The 27703-nt window shown below is 42.2% G+C and overlaps 1 protein-coding gene across 1 annotated transcript; it reads right to left on the reverse strand.

Moving 5' to 3' along the window:
* Positions 1-2095: 2095 nt before the first annotated feature.
* styk1a (serine/threonine/tyrosine kinase 1a) lies at positions 2096-27045 on the reverse strand (the record flags this gene model as incomplete). Its single annotated transcript, XM_080735478.1, has 10 exons — positions 2096-2291; positions 5046-5142; positions 6273-6313; positions 6477-6691; positions 7082-7162; positions 9182-9363; positions 10693-10935; positions 11913-12116; positions 19627-19761; positions 26841-27045. The coding sequence occupies 10 exons, from the start codon at positions 27043-27045 to the stop codon at positions 2096-2098; spliced, it is 1599 nt and encodes a 532-aa protein (XP_080591604.1).
* Positions 27046-27703: the final 658 nt, after the last annotated feature.

Genomic DNA, 27703 nt, shown 5'->3' on the forward strand with positions numbered 1-27703 from the left:
CTAGCTAGCTATCTGTCTTATCAGTGGCTCTCTTATTAGCAGTGACCTGTGGTCTTCTTTCTCCCATTAGTTTTAATAATCTCTGCTAACCGTGTCTTTACGTTTTGCCCTCCCGCCAGGATTTCACAAAATTGCAATGACTGCTGCAAATTTTCTTTTAAAAATGTTGTTTAAATAACAGCTCCATCCTTATGGGACTTTTTCTTTTTTTCTTTTTTACTACATCCTTGCACTTAACAGCATACAATCATGCTCATGTTTAGTTTTTTAAAGAGCTGCACTTTTTTTGTAGTTGTATGCTGATTACACATTTTCAAAAGTAAAAGAGAAAAGCAAGAAGATGACTGCTTGATTTGAACAATCTTGTACATTTCCCACAAAAAAAATGCAAGTGGTCGACAGAGGCTACTGCAAACCAGTTATCTCCTTTCTTTTTAAAATCGCAGAACAAAATCCTGGCAGGACTGTTTTTTAAGCATTGAGTTGGTGGTCAACAATATCATAATGCAAATATAATAAATAATGTCTACAACTTTAAAACTATGCTTGTTATTTGAAAGAGGACTAATGCATGTGAGGAATGAAGCGAGGTTGCGCACATAGGTGGGCACGTGCATATGGCTGCTTCTGCTGAGCTGGTCGAGTAGTGGTCCGTTCTGAACCCCCCCCCCCCCCCCCCCCCCCCAAATATGGGCATTCCCAGATATGTGCTTAATATTGATGACATCGGGACAGGGATCTCCATATATGGACATAAAAGGGACAAGGACGGAATTAATTTGCAAGTGTGACTTGTGTTGCGTCAACCACACTGGTTAGACTGACACAATACAGTATGTCCATATATGAGGGAATCAGATTTAGAGGTCAGCTCCATATTATGGAGATCTAATCCAGTCGTCTCCATGTATGGATATCCAGGGTTTGATGAGGTCAGTGTCGAGTGGCTTGGAGCCTCTCCCAAAAGACCAAAAGCCTAATATTTCACCCATCCAAGGGGGTTTGTCCTTTAGTGTCCCTTTATACGGCACAGGAGTTCTGACGTGGAATCCTGCGTGTTACACATGCCTGGCATGCTGTTTTCACTACTAAGCTGCTTCACATTTCCACATTTCCAGGTATACACAAATAAAGTGTAAAACTTTTTCCCTCAAAGACACAATAGACTGTTTAATAAATATTTGTGGTCCAGTGTGTTTGTGGAATGGCGTTTGTGGCGTGGAATTACAGGCAGATGCCCTGCATCCAGAAGCTGTCCAGTACAACCACAGTCCACAGCAGACCACAGCTCCAGTCAAATTCAAATGCTAAAACAAACCGGAAATGCTGGCTCTCTTTCCTTGGCATAGACCTCTACACCCACATAAAAATATATTACACATAATTAACACATATAAAATGTATATATTACTCTCTCCGTATACAAACAGTTAAGGTGTGTGCATGTCACCTTCAAGTGCTCAAAGTCTTTCAATAAAATATGCAGTTTCTCAAGCATTTTGGGGGAAAAGAAAAACATCCTGACTTAAGGGCTGTTGTCTTTTTGATCTGAGAGTTCTTGTAATCACTTCAACCCTTAAACAGAGCTCTACAAGCATTGTGACAAGTTGTGAGCTTGCAGATCCGCTCCTTTGCTTCATGTGGGTTCATGTGGTTAAACTGAATAGTTAAACATCTCTCCACTTTGCATTTGGGAAGGAAGTTGAATCCAGTGGAGCCCCCAAATGCAACTCTCAGAGGAAGATTTTCATCTATCAAAGCTGGATGAAAATCTTGAAACATTAACTGTAAAAAAATCTAATCAAAACAACAAAAACTAGAGACTCCTGCCTCTTGTGATTGGCGGAATACCAGCAAATCCTGAAAACCTTGCAGTGCTCCCTGTTTAATATGTTCAGTCACTATTCAAAGTGCATTGTCAGCAGGGCTTCCCCGCCCCGCTGCCTGAAGTTCTGGGCACGGGATTGCCATATTGCCAGCCTCCCTTTGGTACAGTAGTTCCATATGATATACCTCTGTTCATTTGCTCAGGTATACCCTGAGAACTGCCCTGCTATTGGCTGATATGCTTGTAATTGATCAGGCTCTGAAGCAATCAGAAGACTGCATAGTTGTACGCCTCTCCATATCCCGCCTCCCTCAGGTATTTCTCGATGTCCAGTGGCTCAGGTACCCGAAGAACCGTCCTGTCATTGGCTGATCTCTCTCCCGACTGGAGCTTCCTGATGAGTTCAGGCATGGTGAGTCGTTGCTGTTGGTTCCACTGGCAACACGACTTGATAATGGAGAACCTGGAGGTTGAAGTACAACGGGTTGTAACTTTTAATGAAGCAGTCATTCATTACAAGCCAGTCCTGGGGATTACCCTGGGGATTCCCCAGGAGAGGTTGCACACCAGAGGGCACAGGTTTTACAAAACTTAAGACAACTTATCAGATAGGACAAGAAAACAGATCTGCAAATTGGGTAGTAATGGGTACACATAAGATCATTATGATCTTTCAGATTAGGATTTGGTTTACCCTTCTACCTTTAGCCTAATGAAGCTTATTTTTAGTCCTCAGCTTGTTTTAAAACGGAGGTCAGATCTGTATTGACTCATTTCCTACATTTATTTCTATAATACCTACCTGGCTTGGACAGTCACATTGTTAGCAGACAGTCTGGCAAAGTATGCAGGCTACTTGTATGAGCATGATGTGACAGATAAAACATATTGATTCTTTAAAATGTAAAAGCAAAACCAACACACAAAATGTAAACAAAAGTAAATTTGATTTGAACCTTTACATCAGGGGTAAGCAACCTCAGGCACGGGTGCCAACATTGGCACTGGCAGAAGTGTGAAAGACAGGATAAAAAAAATAAAAAAATCTTCAATTTATTTATTTAAATGAAGTTAGCTAATTTACAGGAAATTACATCCTGCACATAATTCTACATTCATTAAAACTCTGAACTCTGACTGGGGAGGGAGTCAGGGAGATTAATGATCGTTATAACAATGTCCTGCAAATCAAAATATGTTAAAATATTTGATACGTCATTAAAATGTATGTTGACAAGGCACACTGACTAACTAGAAAATTAAAACATGGCACATCATTTCAAAAAGGTTGCTGACCCCTGCTTTACATTGATTGCATCCTCTGATTTTGACACATCCAAACAAATCTGTAGGTCTAAAGAATTGCCACTAGATGTCACTCTTAATCATCTGTCAGTGATGCTGTTCAGCCCAGCTGGTTCCACTTCTCCACTGATAGGTACCAGGCTAGTAGTAGTAACTTTAGTATATGACTCTTGAGAACATGTATGACTTCTAAAGTAGCTATTCGGCAGCCTTTGTGAGTAATATTACGTTCCCATCTGCTTTCAGCATTGTGACAATATGAAGCATTTCTTACAGGAATACAGGCTACTGCAGGCCTTGCCTACTTATACATTGTTGTAGTAGGCAGTATGCTAGACAATGCATTTCCTATAAATGTTCCTGCCAGTATTTCAACCACGTGCCTGCCAATAATGTTAGAGCTAGTTATGATATGTATACCCTATAGCAGGGGTCTTCAACGTTTTCAGGCCGGGGACCCCCAAACTGATGGGGAGATGGAGCAGGGACCCCCTACCACCTCGTAGGGTGGGGGGGTCGGGGCTACGACATATTTTTATTTTAAACATGTACAAGTTACAGCGAGCAGGGTGGGCCGTACCACTACCATTTCTAAACATACTACTTATTAACTGAGAACCAATGTCAATGATATCAACAATCTGTCAATTGCATAGTAATCATGTATTCAAGCTATTCAAAATGGATAGAATCATGATTTATTTTTTAACATAAATGTGAAAAAAAAAAAAAAAACATTTTTTTGCTTAAAAAAAAAAAAAAAAAGAAAGAAAAAAAAGGATTTCACCTTTTTTTTTTTTTTTTTTTTTTTAAGCAATAATTTCGCGGACCCCCTGCAGTACCTCCGCGGACCCCCTGGGGGTCGCGGACCCCCTGTTGAAGACCCCTGCGGCCTATAGGCCAACCTACAGCGCATATATTGTAAAAAGATTCTTGTTGCCAGCTTTTTGTCACTGGCAGTGGTAACAGCCCAACACACAGGCCATATAAAATCAATATGGTTACAATTCTGCCAGGCGCCAGTCAATTAATTGACAGCTGTGTGCATTTCGAAGCTGTCTGTTTAGCTTATTTTCATTCGGTTTTGATTATTGTAAAGTTCTGTGGTTGCACTTGGCGGAAGTTAACTATTTTGATTAACTTCATGAGCCATTACACAAGTTGCCAGTCTGCCAAGCCAAACTTTGGCTAAAGTCACCACCAGGCTAGGCTACACTGTCTATGTAAGTTAAGTGGCTTTCAGAAAGCAAGAAAGCAGAAAGAAGCAGAGAATATTATTATTCAGTCCCAAATCGGAATGTAAACAAATTGTGTATTTCCTGTTCTACTTGTTTTTTGTTGTTGAAAACCCATCAGCCAGGAATGGAAAGAACATGAGATGCCTGCCCTGTGCAGTATGCTATTATTGTACAATGTAGGCTACAGTAATATTATGCACCCAGGTCATCAGGCCATCTTTATCTAATAAAAGAAATGTTAATTGTTTTAATAGTTCATGTGCCTAAGGCAGGCTACACCCCAAGTCAAAAGCTGTCCTCAAGGCACAATATTATCTTTATAAAATAGCCTATACTATGACACTTTATCGCTCTTATCACTGTTGAGCTAGTTACTAGCTCAACAGTGATCTACTTGCTGCTAGTAGATCTCTCATATACATACTGTACATACATTTAGGATATAATAGAATTTGCCTCTGTATTTCAAAATGTACAAAGAATCCCAAGGCACACACTGACACACTTGTCTCAGACCCCACCAGTCAGTGTAGCCGCAGATTGATTCTCTAGATCACTAGTCTACATTGCAAATACAAATAGTTCTATGTGGTCAGATGAGTGGGCCACAAACCACTGCTTGTGGTTTCTCTATGTATTTCATAGGAGTATATGGTCGTTTATCTCTTCCTTACAGTGTGTTGGAGCAGGTGCTTGGTCTCTTCAACGTCTTGCCTCTCTGGAGGTACTGAAGGAGCTCATTGGCCATGATCTTAGCAAACGGTGGCTCCCCTAAAGGCAGAATGATAGACTGAATTACAAGAGTGTGTGTGTATGTGTGTGCGTGTGTATACCCAGCCAAGAGAAGAGATTTTACTGAAACCTGAACAATAACACAATCAATCCCCAAGGGAAATCAAGCCAGTGGCAGGAGCTACACTATATATAGAGTCAATCTACTGTACACTATCCACAGATTCCACACTAACACTCACTTTGTCATTTCCCTATGTGTTTAGTCTGTCTACATAAGCGCCTTTTCCACTACAAGGGGGAACCAGAACTTTCCAGAACCTGAACAATTTTTTTGGTTCTGGTTCTGTTTCCATTGCCCTTGGCCCGGTTTCATACAAGGTTCTGGGAACCTTTTTTAGGTCCTGCTTCTTAAATTTGGCCGGGGCCAGCAGCACTGCTGCTCTTTTTTTGGGGCCACCCTGGTCTGTTTATATGGAAACGTAAGCAGAACTTGGTCCCCGAACTTCACAGGTTCTTGAAAGTTCTTGGTTCTGGAAAGTTCTGGTTCGGCCCTGTAGTGGAGAAGGGGCTATACATAAAGAATATGAAATGACGTCCCCCCTCAGCCACTTGCAGGGGGGTGACGGGGGTCCTTGAGGTATTTCTAGTGGGTCATCTTAAGAAACAGTTTAATTTCACTAGCTTTCACTGGCTAGAGGAGAGAATGTACAGTATAAGAATAATTCAGATCATAGGTTTCACTCTATCCTCTTTACTAATGAAAAATAACACAGATGTTCTCATATGGGGTCCCAAGCACAACATCTTTTCTAATGGGGGTCTCTGGGCTAATGGTCCATTACATGGAAATGAAAAGCCCTGCTATAAGAGCATTGTTTTATTTACATCTTTCAGCTATTCTGTACAGTTACTAGAATTATTTTTTATTTTGTTAAAATATATACAAGTAAAATGTTTGCTTATGTTGTGTTTTTAGTTTTGGTCTTTTTATGTTTCTTAGATAGGCTTGATGTTTTATGTTGCAAACAATGCAAGTGACTGAGGGGGAACATCATTTCATATACATAGGGAAATTGACAAAGTGATTCTTGACAATATAACTTATACCCAGGATAACACATTAAAGCGTAATGAAACACATGCGTCCAATGTCTTCCACTACTCACCTAGCGTGACCATTTCATAGAGCAGGCAGCCAAAAGACCACCTGTAAGACAAATGGGGGAAAAAGAATAAAGTATATAAAAAGAATGCATCATGGCGGTATGTCCAATTTTCCTTTTAATCGCAAATCTTTGCTCTGACTGAACTAGGCTTAAATCAAAATCTGCTCTCCCAGCAGGGGAGCGGTGCGGTAGCAGAACACTCACACATCGCTGCTTGGAGTGACAGCTATCCTGGCCAGTAACTCAGGAGGCTGCCACTTCCTCATCTCCATGGCCTCCGTCTCCCCCGGCGGTCCAGCCTGAGCTCTCCTGCGGTAGGCGTAGCCCAGACCCCACAGCTTGGCCTTCAGGTCTCCACCAACCAGCACACTGCGAGCCCCCAGGTTGCCATGGATGACGTTCTTAGTGTGAAGGTACTCCTGGATAGTTGTTGGAGACACGCGCACACACACTGTAAATATAAATTATCACCCCAGATTCACTGAGCACAAGACGGCAACACAGATGGTCAGACAAACTTTTGTTTATCTCCTGTCCCTCTTAAAACAATCAGAAGCCTGACATGTTTGTTTTGCACAAGCTGCCCGTCTTGCCGGGTGGAAACCTCATTATGTCCAAAACTGTTACTTTTCAGGATTCAAATTGAAAAGTAGCAGATCTACAAGCTCAAAACACGTCACAATTATTTTGTGTGACGCTATAGTATGATCATGTTCATTCATTAAAAAAAACAGAATATGGAGATAATAGGTGTTTGCCCGACAGCAACGATATACAGTATAAGCTAAGAGAGTGAAGTTGTAACTAACCAGGGCAGAGGCCACCTGCCCTGCCATGGTGAAGATCCTCTTCTCTGTCAGGTCACATGGACTCTCACCATCTGCGTTATCCTACAGAAAGATAATTACAGTTTAGATATCTTATCCAGAGCTTACAACTGATTGAGATGAGCACAGTAAGTAGGATTTGATCACGCTTAGGTCTTTTAAAAGTTTACTGTTTTGACCTGATGACAGACACCATTGGACAGTGCACTTGTTGTTTCCCTACCTAAATGGTGTAAAATATATTTCGCCTGCCTTATGACTATTTGCACTTTGACTTGCTTTTGCACTTGTCTTACTGCTTGTCCTGAACAGGGCTCCCTTGTAAAAGACGTATCTGATATCAATGATTTTTTTTAATAAATTCCCAAAGAGAGGACCCAATATAATTGGCAAAACACTAAGTTTCGAATGATAATATGACATGATTAAACATTTTGGAACAACAAGTATACCACTGTGCATTGGTTCCATAAAGATCCCACACAATCAATACAAAAATAAACATGCTCTGAAAATGCATGCGGCCCACCCATCTGACCACTTCAGATGGGTCAAAACTTGAAGGTAAATAGAAGGTAAGGTAAATAGTCACATACTGTAGGTAGAGTGCATACAGAACAAATTATATACAGTAGTAGTGTATCAAATACACTAGTAAGACGCCTCAGGGCGACATGCGACCTCACCCTAAATGTCTCTGCCATCTGGCCAGTGATGTATATCGGACCAGTTACCCATATATGGAGACCCCTGGTACCCATATATGGAGATCCATGTACTGTATATGGAGATATGCCGTGAGAGCCCAAACATGCTTACTCAAGTTATTCGTTATGTGAAAGTCCTATGACGTCTATGACATCTGACATCATACATACAATCCTGTTATGCCCATACATGGAGATATCCCTGTCTGTAGAACCAGCCACACAGATATGGGCTGTCTTGGCCATATATGGATTCAGTTAGTGGTATGTGGCTGATGTGGCCTCGATATATGGGCATTCCCATATGAAGTCCTGTTAGATATGGGCTTAATATTGATGACATAAATGGGCATAAAAGGGATTCTGTTAGTGTGGTTTCCCTGACATTACAGTGAAGTCAGTGTGATGTCAGAGCAGCAAACCCATTCTGTTAGAGTGGTTCCCCTGACACTCAGTGATGTCACCTGTGATGTCACAGTTATGTGTCAGGGGAACTACAGTGTCAGTCATTATAGACACAGATAAGGACAAGCTGTGACCGTTCACATACTAAACTGCGACCTACGACCGCAACAAATGTTAGGTAAACACTGAACCTAACATCTGTCTAAACAACATGCTATCTAAATCACATTCTGCACATTGAAACTATATACAATACCAGGTAAACGGTGAACCTATAGCATCTTTCTAAACAAAAGGCTGTCTAAATAAAATGTGTCCTAATTACAAGTGACCAAGTATATCGGCACCGTAAACTAGCATCTATCAAACAAAGGTTACAAGAATACAAGGAGAGAGAAGTGCTAGTCTTCAAGGAATTGAGTACAAAGGACCCCAGTGGGAACAAGCCATAGTGCTTTCTTGGGTTTAAATCCTCTTATAGCAGACCTTGTAGTGCTTTTTTCTGCGAGCTGCTAATAAAATATTTAATCAATCAATCAGTACGGGGCGAGGTACTATAGAGTCTGAAGAGGAGGAGACGAGTCTTAAGGCTTCTCCATACTGTCTCCGACCACCAAACCTTTCGTCGGAGAGTGACGACTTTCCGACGTGCAGCTTTCCGAACTCTAATTCAGGGTAATGCTTTTCAGAAGTTGCGAGTGACGTAATTTTGTTGTTGAACCGGACCTCTCCGACGAAAAGTTCGGTGGTCGGAGACAGTTTGGACAGGCCTTGAAAACTGTGGCCGGAACTCGGAAAATGGGAAGTAAAGAAACCAAGAATAAATAAATAAAGAATGTAGAATATATATCTCTCTCTCTCTCTCTGACAGTTTGTGTGTAACGTTAGACCACTCTACCAGTGTGATTCGATGCCAGCGATGGCTCATTGTTTCTGTGTCTTCGTCCTCCACAAATAGGTTACGCTCTACCTGTCTACATCTCCACAGGAAGCCCAACAGGTCCCTGTGTGGCAGCTCCTCCACCACCATGACCAGCGGCGCCTGCAGCGACACCACGCCCAGCAGGGCGGGCAGGAAGGTGTGCGGCCCCAGCCCGGACAGGAAGGAAGCGAAACCCAGGAAGTGCTGGCGCTCGCCGGCGTCTGCTGACTCTGAAGGAAGACAAGAAGGTCGGTTCGGTTTGCGTTGGTTTCAGTAGGTCAGTTTCTATTTTTTGCCGCCGCCACCACCACAGTCACTACAGGAATGCCTGGCACCCCGTCAAAACATCATAGCGTTTCAAAGTGTTTCAAAGTAGTAAAAGGTGGCCGTGGCTGGAAGTAGCTGTGGAAATACTGGTCCAATATAACTTGATATAGTACTATATATCATAAATGGTGTAGTGTTGCATTACATTCACCCATTCATGCACCGACGGCGGAGGGAAGCCATCCAAGGCTACAACCTGATCATCTGGAGCAGTTCTAGGGGTTCAATGTCTTGCTCAAGGAGACTTTGACACTAACTGAGGGGGAGTCTGGGATCAAACCGGTAACCTTCCATTTCCAAAGTGCCCGCTCTACCTGAGCCACTGCTGCATATATCGTGATATCATTTTTATGTTTTCTTCAGAGTTGATCAATTCTATTCAGTGGTCATAGTCCACAATACTATTGTTTTGTGTAATATAGTGTAGCAAACTGTGGGTCCCCATATTATTTTCCGGAGATGATTAGCTTAATGTGCAACATTCTTTTCTCACTCAACTGTAAACAAACCAACACACAGTACTCGTACTTGTATACAGGTAACCTCGCGTCACCAGGCTTTCTGGGGGGAAAGCCTGGTATTTGTTTACTGAACAGGTCGTTTGATCCGGTCTAGACCGGATGGCAGAAGAAGCAGCGTTGCTTTGTTTTGTTTACCCATTTGTTTACCCAATCCCTATTTGAATGCTAGAGGAGCGTAGTCTTGCCAGTCACTGCGAGTTGGACTAAAAGATGGATATACCAAATGAATTTTTCAAAAAATAAGCAAAAGTATGCCGCATCAAGGGTTTTATTGGGTAGGTACTAAAATTATTTCATTGAGCGTGGGGAATTGTTTTAGGTTTGGTATTTCCTGCCGAATTGAAATCCGTTTTGACTACAAAATGACATGGGACACCATCCGCTCCCGACCGGATATAAAAGCCAGAAATTGGAGGCGATCCCAGGGTGTCTGCACATTTCTAAAGTTACAATTTAATTACCTTTTTAATACCAAATAAGAAAAACGTAAGAAAAAGGCAGAACATTGTGAAAATATCGAATTGACAAGGTGTTTTGAGCTTGTTGGCTATTTATAGACTATTTTCACAATATTTATCTATGGAACAGAGTCAAACTAATTGTAATGCCTTCAATTCCAAGTACTTGTCAGGGTGGAGAGAGGGCGGTACCCAGTTAAAAAAAATGCGATCATTATGGAGTTCAGGAACCCTCGCTCTTCTGGCATAGTACCTTTCAGGACCCTGAGGACGACATTGCGGTTGTCCAGGAGGGCCCTGTGGAGAGTGACCGTGTTGTCACGTTTAATGGCGAAGGTCCGCGGCAGAGGGGTGACGCGGCTGAACAGTCCCTGCTGGAGCTCCCTGGTCTGCTGTGGTATGGCCACCATGCCCAGGGTGGGCTTGACATTCTGCTGGACCTGCTGCACCGTCATGGGCAGGGCCTCGTGTTCCAGTACGTTCAGCTCCGCTGGAGCTATATAGGGATGGGACGATAATCCATATTATCGTTTATCTTGATTAAAAAACACTCACAATAATTGTATCGTGGAGATTTAAATATATTGTGAAATTGTCCTCCATCATGCACTGAGATCCATTCACCTTTTATTTGCCGACCTGCATATCCGGTACCACTTAAACCCTCTATAATTGGTAAAAACAGACCTGGAAATAACATACTTGCTACAGTCTTATTTTCACTCTCTTACCAAATCTCTTTGCCAAAGAATAGCTGATCTACAACGTTGTGAGCTTGTACTGTAGATCTACTATTTTTTGGGGCAAATGTTCCACCCAAGGATAATTGATGCTGGGGATATTTGTTCACGACAATAAACGTTGGCGTGAAATTTTCATATTGTCCCATCCCTAGAGCTATAGGAAGAGAAGTACAGTTTATTATCTGCCATTTTCGTCTGGATTCACACTTTACACATTTTTACACAGATCGTTCTGTACGTTATAGGAGTTCTTATCTTGAGACATCTTGTTTTGTCATCTCATAGTAAGTTAATAAGGACTGAATGAGTAGCCCTAATCTATTTAGTCTTAAATGTATAGTCTAGTACTCTGGACAAGAGTCTCAAGCCATGGGTGTGCTTTATCCCATTATGCCTTGCAATTATTTACTATTTTGAATGAAAACATATTTTAAATAGTGAAAATATCTATGTCGACACGTTGTAGATCACTATTCTAAAATATTTGTCAAAATAGTAAAGAATGGGTTAGGGTTATGGTCATAAGCACACCGCGGGTACGAGTCCCATTCCTGGCGGTCTTTGCTGCTTGTCTCTCCCCATATTTCCTCTCCACCTCTACTATGAAACTATAAATAAATGCAGAAAAAGCCCCAAAAATATAAGAGAAACAATGAAAGACATACTGTAAATGGACAGGGCTGTGAATACTCCAGACAAAAGTACATTTCCAGATCTGTAGGCTACTCACCATCAATCCCCTGCAGTTCCCGCCTGTGGCTGTGTGTGTGTCGGTGATGTGACCTGTGGTGGTGTTGGGGCAGAGGGGAGGTGGCTCTTGCACGCCTGTGCTCGGGGCAATACCTCAGCACCAACACAGCCAGCCAGGTGATCAGGAAGGCCACCAGGAGGAGGGTGGGAACCACTATCACTTCCGTCTCGTAGTCCCGTATCACTGAAAGGGATGGGATGGGAGGATCATGCTTATTTTATCTCATTGTACAGCAATGTCGCTTGCCGAAAATAGTATGAATGAGGCTTGAATAGTAAAATAAGGAAGGTTAAGGGGACAAATACAGTACGGTATCATTGGAACTGTATTTGTGCAGATGATAATGTAAAAGAAACCCGTCCTGTCCTTGTGCATACAGCACAAGGGTAATCAACAAATCGTAAAATGTGCATGCGCCAACCGCGCCCCAACAACAGACATGACAACCTTTCCTGTGTCCCTGCTCATGTGTAGAGGGAAGCACACTTGAGAACTTTTCTTTTTGAGTAATACTTTTATAATTATAAGCAGACCCTTTTTTCAAGAGACACTTTTCAGTCAGGGCAACTCACAAATTGTATAAAACATATTTTTGTATACAAAATGAGCAATACATTTTTGGTTCATATGGTTTGCCATATGAATCTGCCAATAATTCCAATAGATCTGCTTTAAGTACAGTACTCTGAGGGAGCATACTGCATCTCCCCTGCCTTCTGAGTCCCTCCATAGTACATAAAAGAAGATAAAAAAATCCTGTTTAAATGGAGTGCTCTCTAGTCATGAAGTTATTTGAAGTGAGCTGAGCCCGACCAGTGGTTAACTGCCAGCTACTGCACAGAGTTTCCTGACTGAGCCTGCTCTGCGCATGTCATGCGCAACTCATTAATACAAAATGTTTTATTTGCTAGATCAAGGAGAGTGCATTGCAGCCCAGAGTGGCCAGACAATAGAAGTATAGCACAATTTCCGTTTGTCTCCACAAAGGTTGAGCATGAGAAAGGTAGCAATAACAGCCAAGTTATTCACTGGTTCTGGACCAACAGCAAAGATATTTTTAAATGAAATCTCATATAAAAATCTGGTCCTGCAGTGTTTCTTGGAAAGCAAATGCAAAAACAATGCTAAGAACTACAGAATGCCATCTTACAAGTTCAAGTTTAGAAACATATTGTACTACTCCAGTTGTTGCTATTGTAATGTTGAAGTAAAGCATGTCAGTTCCTCACTTATCTTGTCTATTGCAACACTCTAACCCGTCACTCACGCAAAATGACTGAAATTAAATTACGTCACTGTACGTCACTGTCTACATCGTCAGTGAAGTACACACATGATGTTGAGGAAGCTGGAATGTGAAATGACATTCTCTGTGTAAACCGTATAGTGTGCTTATGTGCTGAGTAATTGACTACATCTATCTATAAATGCGAGAAGTCTCTGCGTGTGTGTTTGTAATCCGCGTATCTCGAGAACCGTTCGTCCCACCGGCTTCAGATTCGGCACGCGCATTCCCCGCCGCGGCACCGAGTGCAGTGCCGGGCCTCGACCCGACCCGAAGCGCGGTTCTCCCTAACCGGCGTGAAACGTTCGGAATCTCCTTATGCGGAAATCGGCGCAAAATCGGCGCAAGCGCTGACTCATTGTGACATCACTGCAGTGCCGGGCGCAAGCGCTGAGTCATTGTGACATCACTGCAGGCAGATACAGGGGCCTAGCCTTGACCCGACAGACTGAGATCTCCATATTTGGGCATATGGGCAGATACAGAGATCTCCATATATGGGCAATACAGGGGCCTTGCCTCGACCCGACAGATATCTCCGTATATGGGCATAAAAGGGACACAGACAGATATATCTCCGTATATGGGCATAAAAGGGACACAGACAGATATATGGGCATAAAAGGGACACAGACTGAGATCTCCATGACAGATATCTCCGTATATGGGCATAAAAGGGACACAGACTGATACAGAGAATGGGCATATGGGCAGATACAGAGATCTCCATATATGGGCATATGGGCATAAAATGGACGCAGATATATGGGCATGGAGTGCAGTGCCGGGCCTCGACCCGACCCGAAGCGCGGTTTTCCCTAACCGGCGCGAAACGTTCGGAATCTCCTTATGCGGAAATCGGCGCAAAATCGGCGCAAGCGCTGACTCATTGTGACATCACTGCAGTGCCGGGCGCAAGCGCTGAGTCATTGTGACATCACTGCAGGCAGATACAGGGGCCTAGCCTTGACCCGACAGACTGAGATCTCCATATTTGGGCATATGGGCAGATACAGAGATCTCCATATATGGGCAATACAGGGGCCTTGCCTCGACCCGACAGATATCTCCGTATATGGGCATAAAAGGGACACAGACAGATATATCTCCGTATATGGGCATAAAAGGGACACAGACAGATATATGGGCATAAAAGGGACACAGACTGAGATCTCCATGACAGATATCTCCGTATATGGGCATAAAAGGGACACAGACTGATACAGAGAATGGGCATATGGGCAGATACAGAGATCTCCATATATGGGCATATGGGCATAAAATGGACGCAGATATATGGGCATAAAAGGGACACAGACTGAGATCTCCATATATGGGCATATGGGCATAAAAGATGGACACAGATAGAGTATATGGGCATAAAAGGGACACAGACAGATACAGAGATCTCCATATAATGGGGTTTGCATTAAAGGGTGGGGCATTCATTCCCTATTTACATCGTTCCCGAGTTGGCCAGGTCGCAAACTCCATATATGGGCATAAATGGGCACAGGCAAACAGATGGTCAAACCAGGTCCTACAGAGATCTCCATATATGGGCAGAAAATGGACGTAGACAGACATATCTCTCCATATATGGGCATAAATGGACACACGCAAACAGATGGTCAAAACGGATCCTATGACAACAGGTATAATGGGGTTTGCATTAAAGGGCGGGGCATTCATTCCCTATTTACATTGTTCCTGAGTTGGCCAGGTCGCCGACTTCTAGTCGGGCGACCGAGCTTCTAGTGGCATAAATTAGCATGTCAATCTCATCAAATGCTTCCTTGAGTGTGACTGTTGCTCCACAGTATCACAGTTCAAGGAAGTGTCAAGACCAACATCTTAGACTAACAAACCATTTGAAAGAGTTTACCTGTGTGCCTAATCCTTTACTGTAAAGATGACGAACAAATTCTTTCACGGTGCTCTTGGGAAAGGCACTTACAGAAACTCTGGGTGATTTACGTAACGCATAACATGGCGTTTAAAGCATAAGAAGGCAAAACAGTTTAAATTACTAAAGAATTAAATACATTAAAAACAAGAAGCATAGCAAAAAGTAAGAGCAAATGCAGTTTTGCTTTTACTTGGTCTCACACTACCGGAAATAAATTCATATTTTTAAGACGTATCATTCAGTAGGAATTTTACAGGGTAGCTCCCACTGACAAACACAACAAGATTGTAGTGAAGTTCTTGTTTTTGTTCAAATATAGCTTTGGGCTTTTTCTGTCTTTATTGATAGGTACAGTAGGCTGACAGGAAACGGAGAGAGAGATGGGGGGATGGGGGGGGAACACACGCAGCAAAGGTCGTCAGGATCGGGACTCGAACCTGCGACGCTGCAAGGGCTGGATTACCAGCCTAGGTGCCTGGACCAGCTACCCTGTGGCCCAGGCACAAGATTGTAGTTTTAAAGTAATTATTCACCTCCCATTATTTACTTCAACTCTATGTGAGCGAAGGTGCGTAGCTTCCAGGTGGGGTAACGAGTTCAAATCACATGCCTGCACCTCACGCTAGCCTGTGTGACTCTGTGACTGTACCCTAAGACTGGTTCTACTGGGACGCTCCCAGTGGCAATAGAACAATAGAACATGTGGGCGTAACTGTATAAATCAGATGTATGGCGCCTCTGTAAAGGTTTGTGCTGTAAAAGATCAGTTTCACCTTCCATAAAACGATGGTTACGTAATGGTTTCATTCAAGATTTTCTTTTTTGCCCTGCACAGAATGCAACAAGACAGGGAAAACTGTTTCAGTCATGCATGTCTGATGCATGCATGCACGCAAACACGTATGTACAGGGCGAGCCTCTGTCATGACAGCATGATCCATCTGCTCCGTCTTGTCCCTCCGTATTGTCCGTGTGGTGATAGTGACTTTGGGATTACACTGATACATGGCAAGAAGCTGAGTTTTGTTATTCTTCTTGATAAAGATAAAGATTCTGCTGTCGTTTGTTCTGTTCCCTCGCACCAAGCCCTGCTACAATCATTTCTACTGCACTGCATTGCAGTCATTCGTACATACTGGATTACTTGATTGCAGTAATCCTTATCTGCAAAAGAATATATATGTTACAGTATGTTCAAGAAACCAGTAAAAGTTGTCAAGGAGCACTCGTTTTGACGTTCACCACACACTAATCACCACCAGATGGCGACGTCAGCCACTGCTCTGCCATTCACCAGAGTGTATATAAGAGAGTTACGTCACGCTTTGAACTCGCCGCAGACCGGAAGTGTTTACTCTTTATTTACTAGCCTAGCCTAGCCTAGCCTAGCCTAGCCTAGCCATTAGCTCCATTGTAGTCACTTGGACAGGGCGTTTAACGTGCGCTTGCCCAGGCCTTACGGCCTGGGCATAAATATAACGATTGCATTCACCACGGCTTCGTAACTCGAAGCTCGAACCCGGGCGCGAAGGCCAGCGGACCTTGGTCCTGCTCTTCGCCCCCGAGCGCCGCAGGCGCGAGTGGCCGCGAAGAGCGGGCCAGGGCCGCGCGGCCGGCGGAGCGCCGCGCGAGTTACGAAGCCGTGGTGAATGCAATCGTTATATTTATGCCCAGGCCGTAAGGCCTGGGCAAGCGCACGTTAAACGCCCTGTCCAAGTGACTACAATGGAGCTAATGGCTAGGCTAGGCTAGGCTAGGCTAGGCTAGGCTAGGCTAGTAAATAAAGAGTAAACACTTCCGGTCTGCGGCGAGTTCAAAGCGTGACGTAACTCTCTTATATACACTCTGGTGAATGGCAGAGCAGTGGCTGACGTCGCCATCTGGTGGTGATTAGTGTGTGGTGAACGTCAAAACGAGTGCTCCTTGACAACTTTTACTGGTTTCTTGAACATACTGTAACATATATATATCTGCAATAGTGAATTCAATCTCTTACAAATATTCCAAAATCCATTTGAAGGTAATAAGACATTTTGGTTGGATTAGAGCAACAGTCATTGCTTATAATCAGCTTGAAATAATCCTCATTCATAGACAGGTGTACGTGAGGTGATACCTTTGGGAAGAGCTTAAACAGGTAAGCCCTCTATTCAAAAGGACACGAGTTTCCACTTTATTTAGTACACTCTTTTCACTCTACACCAAATCTCTTTGCGAAAAATAGCCAACCTACAAGCTCACAGTGTGTTGCAAGCTTGTAGATCCTGCTCTTTTTTCTTCTTTTTATTGATTTGTTTTACAACTGTTCCCCCCCTAGAATAGGGATGCTGGAAATTGTTAAAATCATTGAATGCAATATAATCTTCAATTTGTACTGGACATTGTTGAGTATGATGTCATACATGTAAATTTGAAGACAAGTCTACTACTACATACAAAATGCCATCACACAAGTGCCTGAACCAGCAGTATCCTAACCATGATGCATTGCATGAACAGCCAAAACTGAGTGGAGCCGAATGAACGTATAATGTTAAAATGATTGTAAAGCAAATAGGTTATTCATGTAGGGAGGGCGGTTATAGCCATTGAGGACTACAAACCCCCGGGTGCAGATGGTGCAGAATTTGGGTACAGGAGCCTTGCCATTTAGTAAAATACTATAATTTGAATTGTGTTGGAAGGAACCACGGTTGATGGATAGGGAAATGATGGGGTGCCACTAGTGTAAGATCCTGTGTCCTTTCTTTTAGGAAAACGAAGACGTTTGAATACAGTCAAATGACAAGTGGCAAGTGACTGTTAATAGTCTTGTTGTTTTGTAATGTCCTACATTTGATTTGAACAGTGACTCTGTAGTTTTTTCCCCAGCTGTTTTAACAAGGAAATCAGCAACAATTTCTCCATATGATGGTGACTGGTGATCTGTGATATTGTTTGAAGGCTGGGTGGTGTAACTTCAGCCAACACTGTTATTTGGCCTTCTGATGATAAGAGTTATTCCTTAACAAATTGTGATATCTACTAGTGTGGTGAAGACTGATTACCCTGTCGGGTAATGTTGACTAGGGACCATGCCATCTACTTTGATCGTATGCTTTGTTCCGCGCTCTGGATAAGAGCATCTGCTAAATGATTATTGTATTCTTAAATTGTGCAATGACATGTTTGACACATACAGTACAGTACAAATAGATGGAGCTTTGCCGTGGGTGAGCAGCAATGGAGAAATGTAATTCATCCAGTCTGTTATATCACTGAGGCAGGAGGTGAGGTAGGTTAGTGTATCTGTGTTGTGTGGTTCTACGGATATGTATAATTGTGTGTCGTCTGCGTATGCGTGATAGTTGATGTTGTGTTTCCTGATGATGTCTCCTAAAGGGAGCATGTATAGGGAGAAGTGTAAGGGAGCCAGGTTACTCCCTTGTGCGACACCAAAGGGGATTGTGTGTTTGCCAGATCCCCCCCAGGCGAACACAGAATGTTCTACCTGTAATGTAGGTGCGCAGCCACTTCAGGACTTTTCCACTTAGACCAACTGAGTGTTCTAGTCTGTGGAGTAAGATGTTGTGGTCCACGGTGTCAAATGCTGCACTTAAGTCCAGGAGGACATTGCCATCATCCATATTTATCCTAAGATCGTTCATTATTTTGGCCAGAGCTGTTTCTGTGCTATGATTTGCCCTGAAACCTGATTGAAGGGGGTCTAAAATATTGTTTTCTGTGATAAATTGATTCAGCTGGATAAAAACTGCTTTTTCTAAGATTTTGCCCATAAATGGAAGATTTGATATGGGTCTGTAGTTTTCCAGGTTATTGCTGTCTAGGTTTTATTTTTTTCAGTAGTGGTTTTATGACGGCTGTTTTAAATGCTTCTAGACAGACTCCTGATCACTGTGATGCCAGGGGAACCTCTCTTAAGAGAATGGGTTTGCCGCTCTGACATCACGCTCTGACTTCACTGTGATGGCACACTAACAGAATCCCTTTTAGCCCATATATGAGTTCCCTGATGTCATCAATATTAAGCCCATATCTAACAGGACTTCATATGGGAATGCCCATATATGGAGGCCACATCGGCCACATACCCCACTAACAGTATTCCCCACACACTCGTGTTACCACTGCTGTGGTACCCTGCTGGATCACCTGTCAGTGAGAGCTCCCACTGAGAGAACATACTGTAGCACTTATACAGTAGCTCCACGGATCGGCTATTTCTGCTACTTTTGTGTGACATTTTACGAGGAAACATAGAAAATGGAGATAACAAGGGTTCTGCCCAACAACAACAACGATATAGTGGCTAAAGTGGTTAAGAAAATGTCTCCCACTCAAGGCACATTTTGGAAAAGGACATAGTTTAGGACAATGGTTCTCAAACTTCTTATGGAATCAAATGGATACCTTGTATCCATTTGGTTCCATTTGTGCGCTCCCAAGAGTTGCATTCCTGCAAGGGACCCCAAGGAACCCTGAGGGTCCCTGGACCCCACTCTGAGAGCCACCGGTGTTGGAGGCGCCATACTCACCACAGACTTGGTCGCCCGGCGCACACAGATCTGGTCTTTCCATGGAGTGGGTGGAGTTGGATGACATGCTGCCGAAGGGGGGGAAGAAGAGAAACACAACTGTAAGATCAACATGACCCACAGCCCAGAGGAAGAGATCAGCATTACCGCGACTCAGCATCGGGCGCTAAATCCTCTAAAGCTTAGATGGAATGACCGAGGGGTTGGGTTATACGGGCAGTAAAACCTTAGATGATCCAGGGGGACTTTACACATTAAAATCCGGAGTGTCGATGTAACTCTCAAAGTGTAAAGAAATGGACCCGTACGGGTAGAAACGGTAATTTTCGTTTTACCCTTTTAGAGTTACAGTACCTTAACACTTGGGAATTTGCTGCGTGCCACAGCACACTACAGCGCTATTCCCTGAGGTTGCTCAGATCAAGTGAATCTTAGTTGTCATTTCTCTCACTGGAAGATATCACAACACTAAATGTACTAAGTAGACTGTAATGAATCTTTAATCGTATAACCATATACTATCTGCAGGGGGTGTCGCACCAAATTCTGGGCCCTGTGTACAAGGATTCACTGCGGGGCCCCCATGAATGTTCTTCATAGGGGGTGGGGGTTTAACCCATGTAGACTGGGAACGCATAATTATGCATCATTTTGTGCTTTAACTATTGAAAAATAGCAGATCTACAAGCTCTCAAAAAGGTTGGAGCGTGAAAAGTCTTTGAATATTTCAAATCTTTCTAAGGTTTTTTTTTTTTTTTTTAAACTATGTTTCTATGTCAGTGGTGCTCAAACCTTTTCATGTGAAGGTCCCCCCAAAATGATATGTGTTTGGCCGCAGACCCCCATCTCAAAATATTTAGTTCCAGGGACCCCCAGAAGCAAAATTTGAGTTACAAAATATTCGCTTAAAAAATACATATACGTATTCAAAGATTTGCTCACGTGCTGTGAGCTTGTATATCTGCTATTTTTCAATAGCTAGTATAAAATGATTAAGCTACAACTTACCCTGGCCTCAACGAGGAGATTGACTTCTCTCCGTTTCTCTAACTGACTGGCCCCTCTACATTTGCATTGAAATTTTAATTGTTATTGTGATCCTACATTCTCTTAATCGTGATTTCAATAATCCTAAACAATTTTGGAAAAAAATAAAATCAATAACGAATTCATCCGACAAAAAGGATCACTGCAATCAATTAAAAATCAATAACAGCATAATAAATAATCCTCTTCTGGTAGCACAGGCCTTTAATCGGCATTTCTCCTCTGTCTGTACTCCCTCAATGCCAGATCCTTATGTCATTTATAACAATACTCCACCCTGCCATAGCTCCTTCTCTTTTAAGAAAATATCACCACTTGAGGTTCTGAAAGCCATTAATGACCTTAAACTGTGTAGTGGCCCTGGCTTAGATGGTATAGAAAATAAATTTCTGAAACTTGCTCCACACATCTTAATGTATCCTCTCGCTGATCTCTTCAATCTGTCACTATTAACTCATGAAATACCTTCCATCTGGAAGTGTTCAAAAATCACCCCTCTGCACAAAGCGGGTAATACATTAGATCCTAATAATTACAGACCTATTTCAATTATCTGCTCTATAGCAAAAATCTTTGAAAAATTAATCCATAATCAATTGACTAATTACCTCAGCAATAACAATATATTATCACCTGTTCAATCAGGTTTTCGCTCCAACCATTCTACAACCACTGCTCTGTTAAAACTCACAAATGATATATTTTCATCTTCTGGCAATAGTAATCTCACAGGTGCGATCTTTATTGATTTAACCAAGGCATTTGATTTGGTCAACCATTATCTTTTATTAGACAAACTTTATGCTATTGGACTATCACGCAATGCCCTTCTCTGGTTTAATGCTTATCTCCATAATAGAAAACAATGTGTGGTTATACAGGGCAGCAATTCAGATCTAGCTGTGCAGGAACAAGGGGTACCTCAAGGTTCTACCTTAGGCCCATTATTGTTTTCTATTTTTATCAATGATCTTCCGTTAATATTTATGGATTGCAATGTTCAACTCTATGCAGATGATACAGTTATTTATACATCACAATCCACCTTAGCACAAATTCAGTCAACATTACAAACAAATTTCATTCAGCTCGAATTATGGCTTTCAGCCAATAAATTACTTATAAATAAAACTAAAACTAAAACTATGCTTTTTGGTACAAATCAAAATCTGGCATCTAAGACATTACAACAAACATTTAATATTACTTGTTTTGATGGCACACAACTACATAGAGTTGAACAAATAAAATATCTTGGTCTATGGCTGGATTCAGAATTATCATTTAAATGTCACATCGATAACATTGTTAGAAAAATAAACTATAGCACTGGGGTTCTCTTTCACAATAGAAAATGTTTTACACTGTCAGTTAGAAAAAAACTGGTCATGCAACTTATTCTTCCAATGATGGATTATGCGGATGTAGTCTACCAGACTGCTCCAAAAACTAACCTCCTTCCACTTAACACGTTATTCAACCGTCTCTGCAGATTTGCCCTTGGCTGTCCATATACAACTCATCATTGCACCATGTATGAAAATCTCAACTTGCCATCTCCCACAGTAAGACGACAGCAGCATTGGTTACAGTTTATTTTCAAATGTATTTTCTATAATTACCCACAATATCTTAAACAATATATGGACCCTTACACCTCTAATCATCATCTTAGACACTGCGTACAGACTTATTTTACAATTCCATCTAATATAACTAAATCAGTTGGTAAAAAATCCTTTAGATTTAAAGCTCCTTCCGATTGGAACAACCTTCCTGTTCATATTCGATCAATAACTTCCTTTCAACTATTTAAAACAGCGCTGTCCTCTTACTTTGAGACTAACTGCTCATGCTTTCATTAATCCTTATTAACAGTATAACAGATCCTTTGACGCAATGATTCTTATATGTGCTATGTTGTATGTTGTATGTTTGTATTTGTGTCCCCCCTTGTTGATGCTGTTTGATTTGTCCTGTTATGTTTAGTGCTGTTTTGTTTTGTTTCACTTGTTTGTTTTGTTTATTTGTTTAGTTTTTGTTTGTTCTACACAGATACTGTACGTATCTGCAACTTGAGGATGTCCTTGAAAACGAGATGGTTCATCTCAATGGTTTATTCCTAATAAAGAATTTCAATATACATTGCTGCCATGATTTAAATAAAATAGGTTTCTACTTGCAAGTAACAGAGTTGCCTTGGATCTTGTCTAAGTTCCCCACCTTATCTCTACACATCTTTTATATAATGGAATGGAACTAGATTCTTTTGTCCACTTTTCCCTCCCTTGTGACGCCCCTGACTATCTGATAAGTGGTGAAAATCTGATCTACTGTTGGTACACCCACAAAAGGTGTAACGTATCACTTTGATCCAGGCCCGGGATTCTAACCCGGGTCCCCTGTGTGGAAAGCTAACATCTTAACCGCTAGTCTAAAGGGGAATTCCCCTTTAGCCAGGTGAGATATTAGGCGTTTGGTCATCAGGCAGAGGCTCTGAGCCACTACTGCTACACTCTCCAACCCTTTTGACCAACCAATGTATGCTTTTTAGATGGTGTACTAGGGCAGAGAGACATTGAGGAAACAAGAGAAAAGTAGTTAAATTCAAACTCAAGGCCTCGAGGCTCACAAGGAGCATTATCGTCAATGCACTAACCAGGCTCTTTTATTTTAATATTTGATTTTATTTTACTAGACACCGAATATATTTTATTTTATTTTACTTGATTTATTTTATTTTTCCAATGTGACATCGGGTGTGAAACTGGCTCGAGCTCGATGTCACATTGGAAAAATAAATGATGAAGGATTCTTTGACTAGACACTTAAAACTAAAAAGAAAAACACAAAAAAAACATTACACAATAAAATCATTAAGCATACATGACATTCTGTGTAGTTAAAGTTTCACAGACATTCTGTAACTGTTGCCAAGCCAGAGTGCTGCAACAGGTGTTTAGCACTGTATAATTCAAATGAAGGGATCAGAGAGGGTCATTATGGGATGGAAAAGGCAAGCTCTCTGAAGCAAGAGACCCTGCCGCAATCATGGCTGCCGTAGCAACCGCTTTGTATGTCTGTCTGCGCTCTTGCCCGCTGAATTTGTTTATCAAATGTAAGCAATTTGTAACTGTCAGTCTATCAGGACCACATCAGAACCTTAAAGTGTGGCTTGTTTTCACAGCACAGAGTTCTGTAGTATAAATAAATAAATGTTCACTTAGCAGATAAGAGAGAAGTACTGATGTAATTTCTTTTTTAAAGATTTGTTTTTGGCCTTTCATGCCTTTATTGATAGGACAGTAGACTGAGTGGAAATGGGGGGAGAGACGGGGAGTGACATGCGGCAAATCGAACCGGCACCGCCGCATGTGGCAATGCCTAGATAATTGTCATAATAATTTCCATACGAAAAATGTTCATATACGCTTTGAAACATTTTTGAAATATTGTGGAAATACCAGATCCACGAGCTCACATCACATTGCGAGCTCGTATATCGTCTAGTTCCACTATTTTCAGCTTTTTCCAATATTTTTAAAACATTTTTGAAAGTATAAAATCATTAGATTTGTCAGTAATTTCTTTGTATATTTAAGTTATTTGTCACATCTGCCCTGTGCAACTTTGTTTTTGTTCATAATTATGTTCCACTCAAATTGTTAATCGTAATTATTTGAGTGACAATGAATCGTCAAGTACAATTTCATAATCGCGACAGCCCTATTTGAGACAACTTTTAATGGAGAAGAACCATCAGCTGATCACGACTGGCTTCAGTTCAGATATCCAACCTTCTCACTGCTGGTCCAGTGTAACTCTGTAACTTTAACCATCTATCTCCTATCTCCTATCTATTAAATCCCTGCCGTTAACAGTTAGCCAAGTACCCATTTACTGATTTCAGTCCAAGCTGCATCAATGATTTGGGGTGTTTGAGGAAATCAAGAAACGCAAACAGATAAGTGGCCAGTTGAATGTTGAATGTACTGTATGGCACGCAATCTCTTTATACAAATTTACACAACATAACCGAACGCCATTAAACAAACACGTGCTGTTCAAGAGATCAAAGTGAGAGACGAGTGAGATTGATGTGATAGTGAGTGAGTATATTGGCCTTATGCACTGTAGCAAGGGTCTTCAACAGAGGGTCTGGGACCCCCAGGGAGTCCTCAGAGTTACTACAGGGGGTCCTCCAAAACTTTGAGTGATAGAACCTTTTTTTCCTATTTTAGCATTGCTTCACACTGATTACATCTAAATGAAACCGTTGTTTCTTTTCAAGTAACCTCGTTCAAGCATAATTAGCATAGAGCTGGTTATTAGAGCTATATAGCTGTTCCAGTTATAGTGGTATTTCATCTTGTCTGCTTTCAGACCGGCTACTGTGTGAACCTCCCTATAGTCTCTGTTGGATGGAAACCTCATAAACCTCCAAAGCTGTCACTTTTCAGGATTCAATTTACTTTCGAAAAGTAATTCAAAGATAAATTGAATTTTTGACCTGCCGTGTCAGAACCTGTGTCTATGCTGTAGGTGAGACATGACCTTTGACACAATCTAAATGTCTCGATAGAAGAGCAGGGAGACAAAATACACCCCCCCCCCCCAATTGTTATAGTGTACTGTATTAACATACTCTCCATACCGGTTGGACAAGATAACATTTCATTCAAAAAAAAGTTGTCAGAAAGTGTCATATCATTATTTCTTTTTAACAAAGCAATCATTGACATTTTTTTTATTTATTCTGTATTCTGTTCTGCCGTGTCCTGTTGTCTTCTGTTATATTATTAATGAAAGAAATCAACAATGTCAAATCAAACCCTGATTGACATTGTTTGATTCAGTGTTCTGTTCTGTTCTGCCGTGACCTGTCGTCTCCTGTTATATTATTAATGAAAGCTGAGTACAAATAACTCACCGGTCCTCCTGTCAACCATTGAGTTGTGGTCAGCTACTGTGCTGCTGCTCATCTATATTTCAAGCAGACAGTGTCACATCAAGCGGCACATGAAGGCTGCATAATGCTTCTTCCAAGGTGTGTTTCAACTAAGAACATGTTTGGTTGATTACTTTTTTTCCCCCCAGCCGTGTCAATTTTGCATTGTCATCCTAACCTCTCCCTCAATGTGGTTGAACATGTACACATAGACACACGCACGCACAGACACACCCACCCAGGCACCCACACACACGTGTGCGCGCACAGTGTGACATTCTAGAACTGTCACTGAACCTGTTTGTCTACATTGTTCCTACACACACACACACACACACACACACACACACACACACACACACACACACACACACACACACTCCCAATGCATCAACAACACACCCATACACATTAACAGTGTACACACAGCCGCACATTTACACCGCCAAAACACAGACAGATGCACAATCAAAACAGTGCAGTACCCTCTGTATACATGCAAGAATCCACTGACAACATGCAGCTAAAATACACTCACCGTATGTGTCTCCCCCCCCCATACACAAACACAAACACAGCAGTTCTCAGATTGCCTTGCTCTAGTTAAGTGGTTTGCAAAGTGAGGTCTAGGAACTCTCACGGTTCTAAAAGGGCCCTTACAGATCTGTAAATCTTTTTGTACACTAGTCTAGTTCCCAATTTTTTTATCTTGTGACCCCAGGGGGGTCCCCACATTATTTTGGCGGGTCCCCAGATAATTAGCTTAATGTTCAACATTGTTTTCTCACTCGACAGTAAACAGACCAACATACAGTATAAGTGTCTAGAGGGTATCTGCACATTTCTTAAGTGACAATTTAAGGGCTTTTAAGACCTTTTTAATACCTCTAAAATGAAAAATGTAACATTGGCCAAATTGTCAAATATTAGAGACAGATAAAAGTGAAAATAGCAGATCTACATGCTCACAACGCCTAGCGTTGCGAGGCGTTGTGAGCTGAGTAGCCTCAACTCTTAGTGCTCGTCATGGTGGGGGGGTCCCCAGTTAAAATATGATTATTTTGGGGTTTGCGGCCTGAAAAGGTTGAGAACCGCTGGTCTAGACTAGAGCTCTGGTTGGTTCTAGTGTTTGTGAGAACCACAGTGAAACCACCTGCGTTTAGCGGACGTCTGCTCTCCTCACCTGGCATACTGTCCTCAGCTCCAGTCCAGTCGTCTATGCGGCCGCGGACGGCGGGCGGGTGTCTGTAGTAGTATCCAAAGCGAGTAACACTCTTTCTGTAAGCCAAGAAGCACTCGGGCGACAAGTGTGAACGTTCATGTTGATGTTTTCTCTCCCTGGGATTCCAGGTGAATGTCATGTCGTCCACAGGCTGTCCCATGTCCATCCCTTCAGCATCAGATCCATTTGCACTGGAGGCTTCTGTACACGGTTTTAATAAAAGTCTCTGTTTTTGTTTTGCCTTTCTCTCCCTCTGCTCTGTCCCACTTCTCTCTGTGTCTCTCTTCCTCTCTCTGTCTCTCCCTCTCTCCCTCTGGGGCCACACCCTCCAGTCAACAACACCTTTCTCCTTCTTACCCTTATCACCTGTGTGTGTGTGTGTGTGTGTGTGTGTGTGTGTGTGTGTGTGTGTGTGTGTGTGTGTGTGTGTGTGTGTGTGTGTGTGTGTGTGTGTGTGTGTGTGTGTGTGTGTGTGTGTGTGTGTGTGTGTGTGTGCACGTGCACACACGCGCGCATAGGTGTGTCTCTCTGGTTGTGTGTCTGTATGCATAATGTCCTTGCATGTATGTGTGTGCGTGTGCACAGATCTTAGGTCTTCCTCATTTCACTCTAGTTTAACTGTTCCATGTGTGTCTAGAGTGGCAGTGGCCAAGGGGTAGAGTGGCCGCTTGGCAACCAGAAACTTCCCAGTTCGATTCCGCGCTCCCCCAGAGTTGGTCGAAGTGTCCTTGAGCAAGACCCTGAAGTTCTGAACCCCTAATTGCTCCCGATGAGCAGGTTGGTGCCTTGCATGCATTCTTCCAGTGTGTGTGTGTGTGTGTGTG

This window comes from Nannobrachium achirus, assembly GCF_963921795.1.
Source record: "Nannobrachium achirus genome assembly, chromosome: 10".
Lineage (NCBI taxonomy): Eukaryota > Metazoa > Chordata > Actinopteri > Myctophiformes > Myctophidae > Nannobrachium > Nannobrachium achirus.